At 48.4% G+C, this 23,012-nt stretch overlaps 1 protein-coding gene across 1 annotated transcript; it reads right to left on the bottom strand.

The window, feature by feature from the left end:
- Positions 1 to 18,251: 18,251 nt before the first annotated feature.
- LOC125537622 (DDRGK domain protein) lies at positions 18,252 to 22,597 on the bottom strand. The gene is made up of 8 exons (XM_048700948.2): positions 22,295 to 22,597; positions 22,093 to 22,186; positions 21,889 to 21,995; positions 21,399 to 21,500; positions 21,155 to 21,316; positions 20,791 to 20,847; positions 18,814 to 18,850; positions 18,252 to 18,656 (listed from the first exon to the last, which is right to left on the bottom strand). The coding sequence occupies exons 1-8, from the start codon at positions 22,433 to 22,435 to the stop codon at positions 18,430 to 18,432; spliced, it is 927 nt and encodes a 308-aa protein (XP_048556905.1). The 5' UTR covers positions 22,436 to 22,597; the 3' UTR covers positions 18,252 to 18,429.
- Positions 22,598 to 23,012: the final 415 nt, after the last annotated feature.

The raw sequence follows: 23,012 nt of genomic DNA, 5'->3' as shown, positions 1-23,012 counted from the left end.
CCGTGGTGCTCTCGGCACGGCGTGGTCAATGTGGTCAACGACCGACTTCCATCGGAAGAGTACTGTACGTGGAGAGGCTGACAGCTGGGTCCATGGCAGCCGCAAGGAAGTGCCTCCTTATTACGCGCAAAATAATTATTCCTCCACCTAACAGCAGGGACCCACCGGATGGGCCACCAGTATTTCGTGGAAAAAAATGTTTCCCCCCTGACTGCTGGGACCCACCGGACGGGCCATCATATTTTGCAAAAAAAACGTTTGCCCCTGACTGCTGGGACCCACCGGACGGACCACGGTATTTCGTGAAAAAAAACGTTCCCCCCGCTGTCAGCTCGTACCCACCGGAAGTGTCTCCTTATTACGCACAGAAAAATGAATACTCCCCCTGCTAGCTGGGACCCACCATGGTGGGACGCTGACTTGTGGGCCTACTAAGTTGACAGGGACGGAGGGCTTTGTCAACTTAGTCGATATGAACGATTCTAGCTCCAGTGACCGTACGATGTCCATCGAACGGCCGTCGTGCTTCTTCAATCTCTGCTCTTCCTGCTCCAGCTGCTCAAACAAGCGCCGGCGGGACTGCCTGCTCCCTCCTCCCCGCGGCCGGCTGTGCTGCCGCGCAAGCCTCACCGCCCCACCGTACTCCCATCGCTGGCCTAGCCATCCCTCTACTCACCCACACCTGCTGTTATTCTCCGGCGACGGCAGACGAACCAGTAAACCCTCGTACAGTCGTACTCCCCTCCGCGTGGGAAACAACTGTTGAGTCCTCCCTACCTCCGTGTCATTCCCTTCCTAGGCCTCGCCGTCGTCCACCACCCTGGTGCTCTCGGCGCGGCCTGGTCAACGTGGTCAACAACCGACATGCATCTGAAGTGGACTGTACATGGAGAGGCCGACAGCTGGGTCCACAGCCGCACGCAAGGAAATGCCTCCTTATTATGCGCAAAATAATGATTCCTCCGCCTGACATCAGGGGGCCACCGAAAGAGCCTCTGTATTTCGCGAAAAAACGTTACCGCCGCTGACAGCTCGGACCCATCAGCTATATCTATGCACGCAAGGAAGTGCCTCCTTATTACGCACAAAAAAATGAATACTCCCCCTGTTAGCTGGGACCCAGTATAGTGGCAGGCTGACTTGTGGGCCTACTAAGTTGATGGGAACGGAGGGCTTTGTCAACTTAGTCAATATGCACGATTCTAGCTCCAGTGACCGTACGATGTCCATCCAACGGCCGTAGTGCTTCTTCAACCTCTGGTCTTCTTGCTCCAGCCGCCCAAACCAGCGCCGGTCGTGCCTCGTGCTCCTGCCTCCCGTGGCCGGCTGTGATGCGGCGGAGACCTCATCGCCCCCTACTGCTCCCACCACTGGCCAGGCCATCCCTCTACTCACCCACACCCCCTGTTATTCTGCGGCGACGGCAGCCTCACACCGCAGCGAACCAGTGAACCCTCGTACTCCTCTACGCGTGGGCATCCACTTCCGCGTCTTCCCCGGCTCCGCGTCGTCCCCTTCCTAGGCCTCTTCGTCGTCCACCGCCCTGGTGCTCTCGGCGCGGCGTGGTCAACGTGGTTAAGGAACAGCTTCCATCGGACGTGGACTGTACGTGGAGAGGCTGACAGCTGGGTCCATGGCCGCAGCAAGGAAGTGCCTCCTTATTACGTGCAAAATAATTATTCCTCCACCTGAAAGCGGGGACCCACCGGACGGGCCACCGTATTTCGCGAAAAAAATGTTTGCCCCTGACTGCTGGGACCCACCAGCTACATCTTCGCACGCAAGGAAGTGCGTCCGGGCAAAAAAACGATTCTCCCCCTGACTGCTGGGACCCACCAGCTACATCTTCGCAGGAAAGGAAGTGCCTGACAGTCGGGACCCACCTGGTCGAAGCGTACGTAGCGTTGTCATTCTGGTCGCGAACGTGTACGTACATATATACTGGTGGATGTAGAGGCGCGCACGTATCGTAGTAGAGGCACGCACATAGCATGTACACGTACATACAGCGGCCAGGGTGCAAGAAAGAAAACACGGCCATGTACGTGTACATACGGGCGGGGTCTTGAACGCCTACTCGCGCATACGTACGGCCAGGACTCGTGTACATGGCTGGGTCGGAACGGACAAACAACGTCGTCATCGTGTTCATGGGGAGGCAGCGTCGTCGTCGTGTTCATGGGGAGGCAACAGAATGCGTCGTGTTCATCGGGAGGCAACGGAACGCGTGGGAGCCAACTGGCTGGGTCGGAACGGAATGTGTGATCGTGTTCATCGGGAGGGATTGGAAACACGCATCGTTCGGCCCCCGACCTCCCACCGTAACCGGGAACTCCCCGAAATTTTCCTCCCCCTCGCTTCTACCACGGTTTTTTCCATCATGGATGGCCCAAAGAATGTGATGCAGCTGCGTCTCCGGCCCGCCCAGGACGAAAAGCCCATTTTCTGTCATGATTTTTTGTCATAGAAGTAGGAGCCCACCACATCTATGATGATACCGGGTTTTGTCACAATTATCGTCATAGAAGTGTCATATGTGTGACAGAAAAAAAATCGTTTGGCGCAAAATGTCACGGATGTGTCTTTTTTTGTAGTGATGGTGTGACTTACTTACGAACTGGGCCCTTATCCGTGGGCGCAGCTATTGATAGATTAATACACTCTACAGAGGTAGCGCACATTACCCACACCATGGAACCCATGGCCTTGCACTCCCATTCGGGTGGACCAACGGCATTCCGACAGAACTCTCCCATTGCCATGACACTCTTACGGCCACTCCGACCAACTCCCCACTGGGCTTAGTCCTGGGTGACCCAGCCTACCAAAGGCAAAACTACCACCGTCGTGGCAGATAAACAGTCCCAAACGGGGACGCGGTACCATAACAACAACAGGTCCACAAGGTTATGTTTGCTTACCGGGCCAAGGTAACGCATGCCCATAACCTTCCCTCGTTGGAGGTACCGACAAAAGGCATGACAACAAGACGACTAACAGCCTCCCTATAAAGGCAAATGTGGTTGCACTTGTCGGCCCGATTCAGTGGCACCATGACCCGACCAACTTTACATTCAAGTTCAATTATCATCAGGTTTAACTTGAAATAAAATGCTCGAGTCAATATATTCCATGCTTATGCAACCATATACCATGCATCACATATCACTTAGAAACAACAGATCAACTTCATTCAAAGTTCTACTTGCACAAACTTAACTTTCAACATTTCTGGTCCTTTCTTACTTGTTATTTATACTCATTACTTTAGTTGGCATTAATCAAATAAAACTTATTTAGCATATATATATAGAAAAAATAAGACCGAAAATCATATCACCATAGTCATGCCAAATTTACTTAGATCAACTACTCAAACTATATCTCACTAGTTCAAGCATTCACTTCTGTTAACTAAGCATTTTGATCACGACAAACTAAATAACACAAGCATTATTTAGATTAATACTATATGCAATGAATAACATAATAATTCAAGTACAAAATCATGAATATTGCAAAGACACCATGATAATGTTTTTGTGGCTTGCCTTAGTGCAGAGGAGCTTCACACTCCTCCTGGATGCCTTCAAGACAAACTTCACCTTTTGAAAATAATTCAAATGACAAAAAGAAAATATCAAGAACACTTCTGAAAATTACTAGAAATTCTAGGCAGCAAGGAAAAATCCCATCTTGGATGTTCGGCTAGGATTATCCAGTAAGAACGGAATGCAAAAAGAATCAACTCATTTGGACTTGTAGAATAAAATTTACAACTGGTCAAAGTTCTGGTCAAATTTGAACTAAATTTGAATTAAAAAGAAAAGGCAGGGGGGTGACGTCGAAGGCGTAAACTGCCTGGGCGCCACCACTCATACCGCTTCGGCCGCGGCCTGAGTGGCTAACAGCGGGCCCCAGCGGTCAGGTCAGAGGGGAGAGAGAGGGAAACAAAGCACGGCGAGGCTCCACCGGAGCTCACGCCGGTGAGGAGGGCTCCTTGGCCAGATCCAAAGGGATAGGATTGGAGAGGATATCGAGATGCACCTGCACGTACCCGTAGCATGGCTAGGGGTGGCCGAACGGGGTTGGAATGGAGCTCTCCAGCGGCGGCGGCGGGCAGGGTTCGTCGGAGTTGGCGATTCCGGCGAGGTAGGGCCGGTCCAGCAGCTCCAACGGCACCAGCACGCACCAGTGAACCACCACGGATACGCCGGAGAAGTTGGTGGAGCTCGAGCGGCTCTAGAGAGGGAGGGGGCAGAGGACAGGGATCGCTGGTGAGCTCGGAGCGAGGGTGGCGGCTAGAGGCCTGCTCGGCCGTGCTGTGGCTTCCTACGGGGGCGTGGAGGTGTGGTGAAGGTGAGTGCGAAGAGAAACGAGCTCGGGAGGGTGCTATATATAGGCGAGGCCGAGGCGGGGATCGAGAGCTCGCCGGAGCTCTCTGGAGTGTCGCCCGGTGACGAATGGCGTCAGTGAGAGAGGAGGAAGACGTCGGAGATCTCGCGGAGGCTGTAGACGAGCGGCGACGAGCACAGGAGCATGGTACGCGACGAGCACAAGGGCACGGGTGCATTGTTGCCTTGGCCGCACCGTGCCCGTGCTCACTGCGGCGAGCTCCGGCGTCGGCGAGCGCCAGGGTGGAGTTATGGAGGTGCAAACGAAGATGGGGGCGCGGTTTGGCAAGGTGCGGCGGTCGGGGCAGCGAGCACGCGCACAACAGAGATGCTGGCGCACCGCAGAGCGCGTCGACCGCATGCCAACCCCCTTGGACGAACGTGGTCACTGCGTGAACTTTGGCATCAGACTGAGCTAAGCGTAAACACCATGTCTCGCAGCTAGTCCTTAGTGGTTTTGGTTGTTTTGCATGATTGGCTGGGTCACAGGTGAACTATGCGAGTGGCTTTCTTCCTGGCAAGTTTCTGGACAGAAACTTGTGAGCTTCACTGAGGAAAATTTAATGAGAATTAAAGGTTGTGCTTTGGGGTTTAGTAATCTCTTAGGAGGGTAATCAAGCTCAGAAAATATCAGCCCCAAAAGATCAAGCAAAAATATACTTGTTGTACAAAGGGATCATTCTGTCCAGAACAGAAATGATTTTTTGTAGCAAAAATATTACAAACAGTTATGCAATATTTTTGCTCAGGAAGGTGCCCTAGGGTTCAAAGAATATTTGTGAATTTATTCGGAATTTTTGGAGCAAGAAAACTAGGGGTTGCTTTGGAGCATACTTCTCTAAAGTGATTTTCAGGGAAGAAAATGAATGTTTTTGTTTTATGAAAAATATTCTTTGGGATTTTGTTGGAGTTTCTCAGAGAAGGAAAAGTGAATTAGAGGTGGATGGGTCACTTGGGTGAAAATCAAGGGTAGACCCAAGTGTTCAAGTCCATTTGAATTGATTCAAAACTCCAAATCCAAAGCAAAAGCAAATGAAAGTCCGAAAAAAGAGAGAAGGCAAATCCAGGCTGTCACACCCGAGTGGGAGGATTGCTCTCCACTCAGAGTAGTTTTGTAACTTAGGCGAGTAAGGGATCGTGGCTAAGCCCCGAGTGGGAGGATTGCTCTCCACTCGGAGTAGCTTTGTAACTTAGGTGAGTACAGGGTCACGGCTAAGCCCCTAAGTGGGAGGATTGATCTCCACTCGGGGTAGTTTTGTAACTTAGGCGAGTACGGGGTCACAGCTAAGCCCCCGAGTGGGAGGATTGCTCTCCACTCGGAGTGTTTTTTTGAAACTTAGGCGAATCGGGTCCGTGGCTAAGCCCCTGAGTGGGAGGGTTGCTCTCCACTCGCAGTAGTTTTGTAACTTAGGCGAATCGGGTTCACGGCTAAGCCCTCGAGTGGGAGGGTTACTCTCCACTCGGAGTAGTTTTTGAAACTTAGGCGAATCGGGTTCGCGGCTAAGCCCCCGAGTGGGAGGGTTGCTCTCCGCTCAGAATAGTTTTGTAACTTAGGCGAATCGGGTTCGCGGCTAAGCCCCTGAGTGGGAGGGTTGCTCTCCACTCAAAGTAGTTTTTGAAACTTAGATGAATCGGGTTCGCAGCTAAGCCACCCACTGGGGGATTTGAACACATATGCTTATGTGATAACAATCATTAAGATACTACGAAAATCATGTCTTTGATAAGCAAACTGAAGGATTCTTTATTACAACTCGTCGATCCGAGTGTTCTAGGTATAAAAATGGCGGAGCAGATCCGCACTCCACGAGCGTGGCTCGTCCTCTTTCTTAGCTACGTTGTAGGGGTGATATGCCCCGTTGTGGAGCACTTTGGTGATGATGAAGGGCCCTTCCATTCTGGAGCGAGCTTGTGAGGCCGTTTCTGGTGCACTCGGAGCACAAGGTCTCCTTCCTAAAATGCTCGGCCTCTGACGTTTCGGGCATGGAATCGACGCAGGTCTTGTTGATAGATGGTCGACCGGATCAAAGCCATCTCTCTTTCTTCCTCTAGGAGATCAATCGCGTCATGGCGCGCCTGTTCTGTTTCAACTTCTGAGAAAAGTTCCACTCGGGGGGCACTGTGCAGCAAGTCACTTGGAAGCACGGCTTCAGCGCCATACACCATGAAGAAAGGGGTTTGATCAGTCGACCGATTGGGAGTCGTTCTCAGTCCCCATAGGACAGATGGCAATTCAGTGACCCAAGCTCCAGCAACATGCTTGAGGTCGCACGTCAGTCGGGATTTCAGCCCATGAAGGATCAAACCATTTGCTCTTTCCGCCTGCCCATTCGACTGCGGGTGCGCAATGGATGCGTAATCGACCCGAGTGCCTTGGGACGCGCAAAACACTCTGAACTCATTAGAATCAAAGTTGGAGCCGTTATCTGTGATAATGCTATGAGGAACTCCATATTTGGGTATCAGCTCTCTGATGAAACTAATGGCACTTCTTGAGTCGAGATTCTTGATAGGCTTGGCTTCGATCCACTTGTGAACTTGTCGACTGCCATGAGCAAATGAGTGAAACCACTTCTGCAAGTCTTGAAAGGTCCGACCATGTCCAACCCCCAAACTACAAAAGGCCAGACGAGTGGAATAGTCTTTAAGGCAGATGCAGGCTTGTGAGACATGTTTGAGTAAAACTGGCAGCCTTCGCACTTGTCAACTACTCCCTCCATCCCAAAATAAGTGTCTCAACTTTGTACTAGCTGTAGTACAAATTTGTACTAAGCTCAAGACACTTATTTTGGGATGGAGGTAGTATATCTTTGGCCATCTCATTCGCTCGCGGCCAGTAAAATCCTGCTCGGTATGCTTTGGCCACGATGGTCCGAGAGGACGCGTGGTGACCACAGGTCCCCGAGTGAATCTCATTTAAGATCAGTCGACCTTCCTCTGGAGTGATGCAACGCTGAGCCACTCCGGTAACGCTTTCTCTGTAAAGTTGTCCACTTATTACTGTGAAGGCTTTGGATCTGCAGACGATCTAGCGGGCCTCATCCTCATCCTTTGGGAGTTCTTGCCTGAGCAGATATGCAATATATGGCACCATCCAATCGGGAGTGATCACCAAAACCTCCATGACCAAGTCAACTACTGCTGGAACTTCAATCTCAGTCGGATTGGTTGAACTTATCGGTTGTAGGGGCTCCTCCGTAAAGAGATCTTCTTGGACTGATGGTGTGTGAAGATGCTCTAAGAACACATTATTGGGATTGGTTTCCAAGTGGAACCCAACTTCGCCAGATCATCAGCCGCTTGATTCTTGAGTCGGGGTATGTGATGGAGTTCTAACCCTTCAAACTTCTTCTCTAGCTTTCTCACCGCATTGCAGTAACCAGTCATAGCTGGGCTCCTGATATCCCACTCCTTCATCACTAGATTGACCACCAAGTCTGAGTCGCCGTAGACCATCAGGCGACGGACGTCGAGTGAGATAGCCATACGCAACCCATACATAAGTGCTTCATACTCAGCTTCATTGTTTGAAGAATCAAAGTGAATCTGGAGTACATAACTGAGCTTATCACCTCTTGGGGATACCAGGACCACTCCAGCACCAGATCCGTTCAACATCTTGGACCCATCGAAGAACATAGTCTAATGGTCCGAGTGAATCTGAGTCGGTTACTGATGTTCGACCACTCGGCCAAAAAATCTGGTATTGCCTGAGACTTGATCGCCTTTTTGCCTCAAACTTGATATCCAAAGGGAGGAGTTCAATCGCCCACTTGGCCACTCAACCGATTGCATCTCGATTGTTCAAGACTTTCAATAACAGAGTATCGTTGTCGACTAAAATCGAGTGGTCTACGAAGTAATGTGCAACTTTCTTCGTGGTCAGATAAATCCCATAAACAAGCTTCTGATAATGCGTATACCTTCGCTTGGACGGGGTCAAGACTTCAGAGATATAGTACACTGGGCGTTGAACTTTATACGCTTTTCCTTCTTCCTCCCGCTCGACTATGAGCACTGTGCTGACAACTTGTCCCGTGGTTGCAATATACAGCAGTAGAGGCTCTTTGCTGACTGGAGCAGCAAGCACCGGCTGGGTGGAAAGCAGGGCTTTGAGCTCTACAAACGCTGCTTCAGCTTCAAGAGTCCACTCGAACTTGTCAGATTTCTTCATCAGTCGGTAAAGAGGCAATGCCTTTTCACCGAGACGCGAGATGAATCGACTCGGTGTAGCCAAACAACCAGTAAGCTTCTGAACATCATGCACACGCACAGGACATTTCATTCAGAGAATTGCTCCAATCTTCTCTGGGTTTGCGTCGATTCCTCGTTCGGAACGAGAAAACCGAGTAACCTTCCTCCTGAGACTCCGAATGTGCATTTTGACGGATTGAGCTTGATGTCATATCTTCTTAAGTTGGCAAATGTTTCGGCGAGGTCAGTTAGCAGGTCGGAACCTTTACGTGACTTGACCACGATATCATCCATGTATGCTTCCACATTCCGACTGATTTGGGTGAGCAGGCACTTCTAAATCATGCGCATGAATGTGGCGTGAGCATTCTTAAGACCAAAGGGCATGGTGACATAGCAAAAACACCCAAATGGGGTGATGAGAGCTGTTTTTATTTCATCGGGTCCATATAGTCGGATCTGATGGTACCCGAAATACGCATCCAAAAAGTACAAACGCTCAGACCCCACAGTTGAGTCGACTATCTGGTCGATGCGGGGGAGAGGGAAGTGATCTTTCGGGCAGGCCCGATTGATGTGCTTGAAATCGATACACATATGAAGTGAATCATCTTTCTTGGGGACCATGCCAACATTGACGAGACACTCGGAGTGGTATATCTCACGGATGAACTTAGCAGCCAGAAGCCGAGCCACCTCTTCGCCAATTGCCTTTCTCTTCTCCACGGCGGACCGACGGAGATGTTCTTTGACATGTTTTACTTTTGTGTCAACGCGCAAACGGTGCTCAGCCAATCCCCTGGGTACACCCGGCATGTCAGATGGTTTCCATGTGAAGATGTCCCAGTTCTGGCGGAGGAACTAGATGAGCGCTTCTTCCTATTTGATGTCGAGTGTTCTTGAGATGTGGGTCGGAGTAGCATTGGGATCACATGGGTGAATATGAACAGGCTTTGTCTCACCGGCCGACTGAAATGCAGACTCTGAAGCAGGCTTCTTGGCCCGCAACAAATCACTCGGATCTGCATTTTTGTTGTATTCTTCCATCTCAACAGGTGCCATCTGTTCATCGGAAATTTTTTAGCCTTTCTGGAGGCACTCTTCTCCTCTTTGTCGATTCCCTGTGACTGTGATCACACCTCTGGGACCAGGCATCTTCAACTTGAGGTATACATAACACGGTCGAGCCATAAAATGAGCATGTGTCAGCCTGCCCAAAATAGCATGGTAGGCACTGTGAAAATCCACCACCTCAAACATCAACTTTTCCTTACTATAATTCTTTGAATCACCGAAACCACGTCAAGAGTGATTTGACCGAGTGAATCTACTTTCTTTCCTGGGATGACTCCGTGAAACCGCATGTTACTCTCACTGAGCTTGGACATTGGAATGCCCATCCCTCGGAAGGTTTCAGCATACAGAATGTTCAAACAACTACCACCATCCATCACAATCTTGGTCAGTTGGGTGCCCCCAACGACTGGGTCGACCACCAACGCTTGCCGCCCGGGGGTAGCAACGTGTGCTGGGTGATCGTACTGGTCGAATGTAATGGGAGTTTTTGACCACTTCAAATATGTCGTAGTTTCCAGAGCAACCATATTCACTTCTCTATTGATAACTTCCAGTCGAATTTTGCTCTCGATGTCAGCAAAAATCACCAAAGTAGCATTGACATTGGGATGACCATCATCTTCCTCTTTATCTGGTCCTTATCAGATTCTTTTTCCTTCTCACTAGGCTGGCCTTCTCGGAAACTCTAAATCAGGAGTCGACACTATCGAGTGGTATGCTTGGGCAGAATCAAGTTACCCTATGCATCTGTTTTGGTGTGTGTGTGGCACGACAAATCAAGAACATCATTTCCTGCCTGATCTTTCACTTTTTTGGGGATCCATGGCCCTTTAGGATTTCCCTTGAACTTCCCTTGATTCAAAGCTGCAGCCTCAGCAGGACCTGCAGCTTCGGCCTTGCGCTTCTGCTTCCGACTGGGATTTCCTCCTCCGGTGTCTTGGGCTACTGGTTTGTTCTTGCCACTGCGGAGTCGGTCCTCCTCTTCGCCGTTAGCGTACCGAGTGGCTATTTCCATCATTCGGGCTAGAGACATGTCACCTGACCGTTCGAATTTCAGGTTGAGCTCTCTGTATCGAACACTCTCTTTGAAGGTGCAAACTGCTTGGTGCTCTGACACATTTTCCACAGTATGATGCAGAGTAGTCCATCTCTAGATGAAGTCTCTCAAAGTCTCATTCTATTTCTGAATGCAATGCTGCAATTCAGTCAGTCCAGTAGGTCGCTTGCAAGTGCCCTCAAATGTTTTGATAAACACTCGGGCCAATTCTTCCCAACTGAAAATACTTCCAGGGGCCAACTGATTCAACCAAGCTCTTGTTGAACCCTCGAGCATCAGGGGGAGGTGCTTCATGGCTACATCATTGTTGCCTCCACCAATCTGCACCGCCACTCGGTAATCTTCCAGCCAAGTGTCGGGCTTCGACTCACCGGTGAACTTACTCATGCCCGTTGCCAATCTGAAGTTGGGAGGGATCTCTGCAGCACGGATGGCTCTACTGAAACATTCTGGCCCAGAAACATGTACTCTACTTCCACTCAGATGGTTTATGTCTTGTCCTTCTCTGTGTGCCCGGCCCCTGTCGACCAGGCCTTGTACAAGAAGAGATCTCACATCAAAACCAGGCTCTCTGGGGTCGACTGGAACTCTCCGCTCATCACCATACGGGTGCCTGTCATCATACCGCCGGGGCACGTACGACCCGCCCCTCGAAGGGGGCGTAGGCACTCGACGGTGGTCATCGCGGGCGTACCGGTGATCATACTGTCTGTGGCCTCAATCCGGGTATTGATCTTGGCGACGCCCACAATTGTCACACCGTGGGGGCGATCTTGGGTTGTGTGCCAACTAAACTGTGTCCGCAACCACATATCTACTATGGATCCTATTGCACGACTGAGAAACATCTGAGTTTTGTTCACCTGCCGCTCGGAGCAACGCGCGGATCTGCAGCAGCCCTCTACCAGCTTCTGAACAAGACGGTTGAATTGACTCTGCTATTCGTGTTGCGGCTGCAAGATTCTGGACTGGAGTACGGTATACCTGAGGTTCAGGCGAAAACAATTGTCAAGGCCGTCGACTGGGTTCGGGGATCTGCTGACAGGCGCGCTCGTCGAGTGAATGTTGGAGATTCTCCAGTCGTGCGTGCTTAACCAAGGTGGCCAGATGCGGAGCCTCCAAGGCCCGGGCCTCGGAGGTCTCCCGAATGATGGGGGTGTGGAGTGCCTCCATGTTGTGACGATGCAGCTCATCCCTCTACTCCGAAGTGAGGGCTTCGGGATGATATTCGTCCTGACCATGCGACGGGCCGCCGCCACCGCAACGGAACCCAGGTGGGCTGCATGGCATGTCGACCATGAGCACTTCTGCTGCAGGGTCGCTACTTCCGCACTCGGAAAGAGTCTCTGCAGAACCAGTCAACAGGTCGAATGGTCCGTAGAGAGATTCGTCGGGCTCGATTGTCGCGACTTGAGGGGTAGCTCTCTGTCAAGCCACCACATGCCTCATCCACCGCTGAAGCCGCAACCGACCGGATCGCTTGCGGCGGCGTACAGCGGGGAGAGTGGATGACGCGGGAGCCGACTGATAATGGGTCGATGGCTGCCGTAGGAGGACGCCGTAGACACTCGCTTGGAAGTGCGCCGCCCCGCGGATGGGAAGGGCCTCGACGTCGAGAGGGGCCTCTTGGAGTCAGGCGGAGTCGTCGACGACGAAAATGAGCGCGTCGAGACGGATCTCGTGGCCCAAAGCCAAACCACCATCAGAAACCATGTCGATGAAGATCGGAAAAAACCGCAACCTCACCAGAAGTCGCTAAGACGCCGGCCCCACGGTGGGCGCCAACTATCGTGGGAGCAAGTCTGACAGTAAGAATAGGGGGTACTTAGGATGAGGCGGGGCCCTAGCTACCGCAAGGTTGTGCACGCAAGATTTACGAGTTCAGGCCCTTCTCGGAGGAAGTAATAGCCCTACGTCTCGGTGCCCGGAGGCTTGGTCGACTGGATTATTCGTGAAAGTTACAGTGGGTGTGAACCCTTGTGCCAAAGGGGAGGGGTGGCTTATATAGAGTGCGCCATCCCTTCACAGGCCTCAGTTACACAGGGTTTAATGTAGGTTAAGACAGAGACGTTACTGGTAACGCCTGCTATAATGACTACTAATGACCTTTAAGACTACAGAGTGAACACCTGACCGTTGCCATCCAGAGGTGGATTTAGATTTTTTTTGTATTCCGAGTGATTCTTCGTATGGTCGAGTGTTTCTATCTTGGTCAAATGGAATTGGGGTATCCAAGTGAGATAGTTTGTCGAGTGGATTGCATTCTAAGTTGATTTTAGTCGGTATCTTCTGTTTGTCCTTTGAATGTTCTTGACTCTAGGGCGGTGTCCTTGGGTAGGGTGTCTATGACAGGCCTATAACCCTACCCTAGGTACATGTCATCGTCAGGCGGAGGATCGACATGAGGAGCGCGGCCTCGGGATTGACCGGTGAGCTCGTGCGCGAACGACGTGAGGACATCGTGTCCCACGCCGCTGCCCTCTCTCTCGCTTGCTGTCGCTCATGCCTTGGACTCGGGCGTTCGAGTGTGCGCCGGCCTCGGCGCGGAGACAAGCCCAGCGGTGGCCGGGTACCACCTCCGAAGCAGAGGGTGGTGGTGATGGGTGGCATACCTGGAGGAGCGGAGCGGCCGGAGCGGAGCGCCGGGTAGGAAGGGTCGACGACGTCGCCGGCTCTGCGTCCACGGACGCCCGCCGCTGACGAAGTTGACCCGCCACTGCCGGATCCGCCTTGGTCGACCATCGAACGCCTCGGTGCAATGCAGAGGGCAACCTTCTCCGCATCTTCGTTCCGGATGGGGATATTTATAGGATAGGCGTGGACCAGGCTAGGCCAAGCTGACGTGACGGACGCACCCGGGCTGCCCCATATCCACCTCATATTTGAGCTGGATATGAGGGGTCCTGGTCAGTCCAGGCATTTGAGGCCCGTTTGAGACGTCCTACTGAGTAGAAATTTCATGACCGGTCAGTAACCGGGCGGCCCGCCTGGATGTTTGAAGCTGGTTTGGGGTGTCCGGATGTATGCTCGTAGAGTCAGGCTGGCTACATTCCATCAGGTATTGTCTACCGGTTGTTCAGCGTGCGGTGCATCTATTGCAGGGTGTCTATTATGTCGTGTACAGAAACTTGGTTTCATGCATCCACACACACGCTTCATGCGTGTCAATTTAGGTTGTGTTCGATAGCCCTTCACTCCTCCACTCGGGAGCAGAGTGCGCGGAACACCATATTAGTAGCTTTCCAAATTAACACCGCACGTTGCTCTGCTCCGGAGCGGAGTTAGAGAGCTGGAGGGAGCCCCGAGTCCGAACAGGTTCTTAATGTGTGATCTGATATATTCACGTGTGGGGACAAAGCAATAATGCCAGTAGTACTTAGGGCACCTTCAACCGCCGATTATCAAATTGTCTGCAAATATTACGAATGGTTTGGACGTGCAAAATCTTTCAAACCGGCACCAAGCCCGGGAGATTTGTGGACATCCCGACGTTTGCCACATATGATTTCGATAATGCAGACCTACCCAAAATTCCTCTCTTGCCTATTTTGTTGCGTCTGCTCGTCCTTTGTGTCGCATTCATGTCGGTGGACATGACTGGACGCGATGATATCATACCGAGTTATCGACATTCATATTGATTAACGGTCGTCCACCTACTCGGCATTCACACCGGAGCGGCGAATGAGAATTCGGTGCTCCGCATTCCCACAACTCTGCCTGCCCAGGCTATTTAAGTCAGTTGGCCATGTCCCAAAATCCTACCCCTTCGAGCCTTTTTCCCAACGTATGAGTCGCCGTCCAATCACCTCTTCACACCCTCATCTGGCATTCATCGTCACCATTGCCTGGTCCTTTGCTATGTGGTAGCGAAGGCTCAAGCCGATGAGCCGTACCAAATCGCGACGGAGGTCCACGATGTGAAGGCTCGGCGCCAGGCCTGCATTGATGCAGGCCAACCTTCGAAATATCTCGAGCACTCGAAGGAGGAGATGGATGAGGAGGAAGACAACATGGGTATGGTCGCCATCGCCATGTAGGAGGAGCATGCGCTCATGCCGGTGTCTGGGTTCAGCATGCTGGAGGCGAGGCAACACTACAAACGGGACTTGGCATCAGCGAAGGAGGAGCAGGCGTTGGTGTCCGCCTTCAGGCAGTTGCAGGCGGAGCAGCAGTACAATCTCCTTCTCCTGGAGGAGCACGATCATGGACGTCGACTGGGCTGTGCTCAGACTCCATGCACAAAGGTCGTACTCCCTCCGTCCGGAAATACTTGTCCTAGAAATGGATAAAATGGATGTATCTATAACTAAAATAAGTCTAGATACTCTTGAATATGTACGAGAGGGGAACTGGTCAGTTACTCAGTCCGGATAAATGTTCGATTATGTTTGGGAAGTCGTGATGTATGGAAAACCAAGTGTCTACAATGGTCATCTTAAATATTACTGCAGAGGGTTTTGAGGATAAATATCTCGGCCTTCCTGTTCCTCAAGGAAGAATGAAAACTGGTAGATTCTAGTCTACTAAGGAAAAGGCAGTGAAACGTCTCTTTGGCTGAATTGATAAATATGCTTCAAGCGGGGTGAAAGAAGACCTTATTAAGTCAGTAATTCAGGCTCTCCCGGTGTACGCCATGGGTATTTTTAAATTCCCTGCTTCTCTTTGTGAGGATTTATCGCAGATTATAAGAATTTTTTGGTGGGGCAATGAGGACGACAGGAGGAAAACCCATTAGTTGGCTTGGGATAAATTAACGCGGCCAAAGGGTGAGGGTGGAATGGGCTTCCATGAACTGAGGTTATTTAATCAAGCTCTTCTGGCAAAACAAGCTTGGTGTTTACTGGTTAACCCGAACTCGTTATGTGCTAAGGTAATGAAGGCAAAATATTATCCTCAGGGGCACCTTCTTGACACGGTTTTTCCTCAGTCAACCTCAGTGACTTAGCAAGGTATTATGCATGGTCTGGAACTCCTTAAAAATGGTGTCATTTGGAGGGTGGTTGATGGAGGGAATATCAATATCTGGAGGGACAATTGGCTTCCAAGGATTTCTGGCCTCAAGATATCTGGCAAGAAGAACAGATCAAGACTAAAATGGGTTTCAGATTTATTCAAGAGCGGGTCTAGGGATTGGGACGATAATATTATTAGGCATCTTTTTTATCATCACGACGCGGAAGAGATATTGAAGTTGCGAATTCAATCCTCGGGGGGGGGGGGTGATTTCATTGCTTGGCATTTTGAAAAGAATGGATTATTTTCTGTGAAAAGTGCGTACAGTCTAGCGCTAAAGCTTAAGGATCAGAAAGAGAATGGTGGGCAATCCAGTAATGCTATTAACGGAGAAAGGAGATTATGGGATATTATCTGGAAGGCCAACGTCCCACAAAAGATTAGAATCTTGGATGGCGTGCAGCATCTGATAGCCTGGCGGTTCAGGTTAATAGAGTTTTATATCATCAAGCTACCATTCGTACTTGCTCTATCTGCGGGGTTGAGGATGAGAGTACCTTCCACGCTCTTGTTTCTTGCCCAAAGGCTCATGCACTTCGTTTGGCGTTGAGGAAAGTGTGGAATTTGCCATGGAAAGAGGCTTTCAATTATTCTGAGCCTGACTGGTTACTTATTCTTTTAGACCAGTTAAGTTGTTCGCAAAGGGAGCACGTCTTGTTTCTTTTCTGGCGAGCTTGGCACTTGAGGAATGATTTGATTTTTGGAGAAGGAAAACAAACTATTAAAGGATCCGCCATGTTTTTGGAAAGTTACTGGTCGGCATTTTCATCGTGTCAGCCTACAAATGAGGTAACCACCAATTACAAAGGAAAAGAGGTGGTGGCTGGTTTTGGTGCAAGTAATATTGTTGTGAGGCCCAGAGAGGTGTGGCAGCCGCCTTCTTTTGGCCATATCAAGATCAATGTCGATACAAGTTTTGTAGAGAGTTTAAGTGCCGCGAGCGTTGGGGTGGTGGCCAGGAGTTGTACGGGTGATATCATTGTCTCATCTTAGGACTTCATTGGGTTATGCTCTGGTGTGGATGAAGCGGAGCTTCGAGCATGCCTAGCTGGACTTTATATCGGTATTTCTCTTAACATGCCTATTATTTTGAAAACTGATTGTGCGTTTGTGGCTTCTTTCCTAGCAAATGAAAGTTATGACAGATTCTCACTCATAGACCTCAAGAAGGAAGCACTTAGCATCATCAGGCTTCTGGGAAACTTCAAGTTGTCAAAAATAAATAGAAAGGCCAATTCAGTAGCGCATGAGATTGCTAAATTTCGTTTCGATAATAGATGTGATGGTTTTCTTTTTAATAATTTTCCGCCCTGTGTGGCGCCTGCTGTTATGAACGATTGTAATGACGTTTTAATTAATTAATATTGGACGGATGCTTTTCAAAAAAAATCTAGATACAACCATTTTTAGAACAAATATTTTCGGGCGAAGGGAGTACCATCGACCTCGAGCGCTCACATCTCCACATCAAAAGGCGGAGCAAAACCACCTCTTCATGGGGCTGGAGGCGGGGGACGACAATGCGCCGGACCAGCACGACCACGATGCCAACTAGGCACACTTCGGCAGCTCTTAGTTCTACCTATATTTCTGAAGTGAGAAGAAAAACGTCTTCACCAATTTACATGGACCACTTGCATACAAAAATAGTTAATACTACTACCTTTTTAGAGATTTCACTAGAAACTATATTCGGACGTATATAGACATCTTTTAAAGTCACTCATTCCGTATGTAGTTTATAGTGGAATCTCTTAAAAGAGTTATACTTTCTACGTTCCCAAATATAAGTCTTTCTAAAAATTCCAACAAGTGACTATATACGGAGCAAAGTGAATGAATCTACACTCTAGAATATTTCTAGATACATCCGTATGTTGTAGTCCATTTAAAATGTCTAAAATGATTTATATTAATTTATGAACGGAGGGAGTACTGGTAGAGTAGAGAAGATGATATCGCTTCTTGTCGCTTGACCGCAGCCTGCGAGGTGAGCAGCAGCAAATGGTTAAATGCATGGCCGGGCGACAAGAGCAAATGGACCAGCCTCTGATACGTCTTGACCAATCATGCACGTACTACACTGCATACTAGTACTAGTAGTGTAGTACTACGTGTGAAAGCTGTCCGCCTGTCCCCATGCTACTGCAATTTAATCTCTTCCAACATGACCACCGGTGTGTGTTGACTTGTGCCAGGCCAAAGGTATGGCGCCAGTGACTCAACATCTTCATATAATTGGCTACGCCATGATTGCTAGTAGAACAAATCATATGACTCCCCAAACTAGCTATCAGCTAGGCCAGTCGTTAGTTTGGGCCCTTCCCATTAGTTCCTACAGGCTCCCAAAAGAGCGCAATCAATGGATGGGATTTGCTAGTTACAAGCATGGCCAAATCAGGGCAATACTAGTATATGAAACCTGACTTTCACTGTATCAGCACCAGCTCTCAGTAGGCAATAAAAAGGCAGCAATGTTTCCCCTCAAAAAAGAAAAATTTCAGCACCAGCTCTGAATTTCCGATGATGTAATAACCCTTTTTGATCTTGTCAAGTCCGAGATGCCAAGCCGCCACCAAGGTTAGCACAAACTATAGTAACATTTCTAGAAAACATGTACCTGATCTTGCACAGAAATTAAAACGATAGATGCTTTGTTGCAGGGGCAATAAGCTCGACCGTGAGTACTCATCAGGCCTCCGCAACTACGCCTGCCGGGGCGCTTTCATCTTGATGACTCTCCTCCTTCTCATCATACAGGGGCTTTGGCTCCAGATCTATGAATTCATTCGAGTTGTTGGCCAGGTGTGATATGCTCACCCTCCCATGCTTCCTGATGTAGTCTGCAACGGCCTGCATCTCCTCAATTGATATGTAGATGAACTTTCCACGGTCATCCATCACGCCAGATAATCTATCTGCACAACACCAAAGCGAGCCTATCAGTATCAGTCCAAGCGGGTGCTGCACATTCCAGGTTGAACTTCAACTGATGCGAGTCAACCAGATCCCAGACAAGATGAGAATGAAGCTCATTATTCATTGATCACAAGTTAGAATAATAAGACAACGTACCCATGCCTTCAAGCGTAATAATTCGGTTTATGCAGTCCTGCAAAACAGAAAAAATAAATACTCACAACGCAGCCACACAGGACAACTGTAAAGACTCAAACGAAGGTTATCAGGGTACTGTGGTATAAAACAGGGGGTGTGGGACCGTAGGAGTACATTTACAAAGAGTCCAGGTGAAAAGATAACTATGGCATTACTTTTGCAAAGACATGATTCTAGGTCAAATTCAGGATCACATCCAAAAATTTACTCTGTTGCTCTGAATATCAATCATATATAATTAGCCATCCATGATACCGAATGCTCACAGCTCTAAGCACAGCAGAGTAGATAATTTGATGGATAAAGCATCCCAATGAAACATACTGGGATAGAAAGGGATGGGGTACTTGAGATTTAATATTTTCAAGGAATTAACCCATAACAGTTCTGGTCTTCAAAATCTATTAGTTCTAGATGCTTCTGGTAAGCTGGAGACACTAAGCAAACACCGTGATAAACGTAAGATGTCTACGGGTATACATGGAAAGAGTTCTATACAGTTTCAGTTTCCAGTCTGACATATGGCCGCTTAACAGTCATTTTAACCACCACCCCCCCCCCCCCACCCCCCCACCCCCCCAAAAAGTCATTTTAGCCGGCCCTCGCAAAAAATTCTAGTACTATACAAGGCACTGTTTTAGGCTCAGTTTGTGGTTGCTGAACTATGTTGTTATGTGGTTATTCAAACAAGCACTAAAACAGGGTAAATAGGATGGGGCAAATGGGATTATGAGAATCCACCGCAATGCCAAACGCTGCCTTACTGGTATTCTGAGATGTTTGTATAAATCAAATGTTTGCCTCTTACACAGGTCATACACATTTTATACAAGAATAATTACAAATACACATTTTATACAATGTTTAAAGAAAAACAGAACAATCAAAGTGAATTTTCGAAATAGTACAAACTTATGTTCCATATCATTTCCGACACAATCATAAGACAATATGGCTAAAATCTTAAGTATAGTAATTCCAAAACAGATGCAAGCATCCTTGAACTGATCTTATTAAAAGGGACTCTGGTATGAACATTGATATTATGGACACTAAGACTATGGACGACCATGATTTGACAGAACAAAAGTGCAAGAGATATTGAGAACCACCATGATTAGCCACTCTATCTTGTTGAAAAACTGTGGTTTTCAAATAATCTCTTTTCTAGTTAGTACCTTTCATAAGTAACCTCTTTCCAATGGAATAGAAGTGCAGTAAAAAGTAAGGCTAGTTTTTCTTGGGAGCCACAGTACAACACAGAACATGATTTTTTGTTTCTCCAATCTCCAGCAATGAGGATGGCAAAACACAAACCAGAACAGATCCTAAATACCAGTTTAGAACTTCCACAGCAAGTCAGTGGCATCAGTGCAACAGGGTTTCGAGCATAAATTGACAGAATACAACTCATGGAATCTATCATTATTTCAGTTTTTAAGAATCAGCATGCTGTTGCGGATCAAGTCAATGGCACTGTCCCCCACCATTGAGGACAACTTTGTGTGCCGATGGTAAACAATGACCGAATCCACTACATCATCGCTCCATAAGGGCTTACGCTCATTGACAATGCTAAAAAATGGTGTATCTGGAAGCAGCGAGTCTCTGCTGTCTTCAACAGGGAAGACCTTGACATTGCCTCGCTCTTAGGCACTATCTGAACCGAGGCCAGATTGTGGACTACAGCAGTGGCAACTGGCCTCCAGGCATCACTACCGGCAGAGCTTAGCCTAGGCTGTGTGTGTATTTGACCTACACGTATGCCAGTCGTACATACAACCATTTTATCTACCAATGCATCGCGACGCTAAGCTTTTGTGTTTTCTGAAGATAAAGAACAGAATCTTACTTTTATATAGCAGCAAATAAAACGTTAAACCATTTACCAATGTCAACATCTAACCGTCTGATATAAAATGGCTCTTCAGTTACCTGTGTTCGCATTCCAAACTCTCCAGCAAGATCTTCTAGTGGAACACACTTCTGCTTCTGGAAAGTATGAAAAAAAATCAAAGCAAAGATTGTGGATTTAGTAAGACAAGTGGATCTTACCAATGCAATATACTTGGACAATGATAAGACAATAACACATCCTTCTACAGTTTAACAAACTAATGTTGACAATAATTTCAATGAAACACCTATCCAACATACCATGTACAAAAATTAGATCATACATTAAGTTCTACTGCATTCACGATATCAAAAGCAAGACAGTTGATTTCTTCAAACAATGAATCAGTGGCAGCCGTCAGAAAGCATCACTAGACTACATCCACACACAAAGAAAGTGCACCTTGATGTATTCCACAAAATTGTGGAGCAAACCCTGGCCACCATCTTGCGTCTCACTTTCAGTTGTCCCTTCAGCATCAACTGAAAAGGCCCCTTTCCATTTCTCAAATTCCAGAGCAGCAGCTTCCTCTTCCTTGGCTTTCCGTGCCATAGCTTCTTCTTCCTAAAGCAATACGCAACTTAGCATGAGAGCTCAATATATAACAGCATCAAACAGAAGAATCAGGAGTTAAACAACTTCTAACCAATAATCTCTCTTGGGCCTCACGCTCCTCATCCTTCTTCCTTCTCATTTCCTCATAACGGTCTTGATTAGTTCTCCTTGAATTCCGTGCTGCTTCATTAGCCTTGCAAGATATATAACCATGCAAGTGAGTAAAAGGCAATCAAATGCCATTATGTTCCATACTCTGTCGTGAGATAAACAATCAAATAAGCAATAGTTCATGTTTTAAGAAAAGAAGATATAATCTCTCAATTGACATAAAATCAGTAATCAGTCATCTTGTATAAGGAGATAAGTGTAAGATGATAAGATGTACGCTAACTAGCTAGTGTCAGGAGCTGAAAGCACATTGTGACACTGGCATGGTAGATGAACAATTTATATATGCTTGTGTAGCTAAAGTTGAAGGATTTGACTGAGTACTAATTTCACACAGAATCTAAGGTTCATAGGTGCAGTTGCTGGCATAATAGAAGAATACATCAGTGCAACCTAATTCTTTGACCAACCTGGCGCTGCGCCTCCCGCTCTTCCCTCTCTTGCCTTTTCCTTTCCTTCTTGGAGCCTTTAGGGACATTGGGATCCTCCTCCTCGCTCCCTGACTCATCATCTGCAACTGCACAACCGAAAATTATCAGAGCCCAAGCTAGCTAGGGTTAATACTTACTGATGCAATCGATGGAAAGGCCAAGTCCTTTCGGGTGTTCCACTACCATCACGACTGGTGGACGCTGCCGACGAACTCGCCGCAGCTGGCCTCCTACGCATGCGGCGCGCCGCAGCGCCGCCACGAAGCACCCGTTCCCCCTGGAGCGAACGAGATTAGCGATGCAAGATTACTGGCTAGGTAGCTACTGGGAGTGGGTTAGATTGGGCAAAGCGATGGAAACCTAGAAGTGCGGAGAGGAGGGGTACCTGGAGTGGCTGGGGCGGGAGGCGGTGGTTGTCGACCGCGGCGGTGGCATCGGAGCGGCGGCGCCAGAGGAGGAGGGGGAAGATGGCAAAGACCAGCAGCGCGCACACGACGGCGGCGAAGATCCCGCCGGCGCCGTCCATCTTCGCAGCGTCTGATGTCCCTCTCCAAACCCTCGATTTTGCTTCGTTCTGCAAGGTCCGATGGATCGACCAATTTCTATTTTCCCGGACGAATCGAATCGAATTGAATCGAATAGGGGAAGCGACGACGACGCAAGTCCCCCTGCACTGCAGTTCAGACGCGGGGATGGACGGTTCGGATCAAGGCTCCGTTTTGTTTGCTTTTTTTTTTTGACAAACTCGCAAACTTTGTTAAGACGTCACAATGTTTACAAGAATGAATAAAGATATTTACAGTGACGAATAAAAGATCATCGGGTTGTCTTAACTAAGCATGGCAGCCAACCTCTAAAGAATGTGCATGCTTCTCGAGAGTGTGAGTCTCGATATTCAAGGTTTTATAAGCACTGATAGAACACCCATACGATTGCTACAGGCTAAAATAAAAATAAATGAAGGGCAAGATGTATCAGCTCCCAGTGCCCCTACACCCTCATAAACAGTAAATTTAAAATAAAAATCCAAAAAAATTGAAACTTTGGGAGATCAAAGATGAGCAAACTTTTGATGTTCTTGTAAATTTTCAACCACAAATAAC

Source organism: Triticum urartu, chromosome 2A, assembly GCF_056163025.1.
Source record: "Triticum urartu cultivar PI428250 chromosome 2A, HENAU_Tu73, whole genome shotgun sequence".
Taxonomy (NCBI): domain Eukaryota; kingdom Viridiplantae; phylum Streptophyta; class Magnoliopsida; order Poales; family Poaceae; genus Triticum; species Triticum urartu.
The sequence above is the reverse complement of the archived record's forward strand: the minus strand, read 5'-3'. Positions and strand labels throughout refer to the sequence as shown.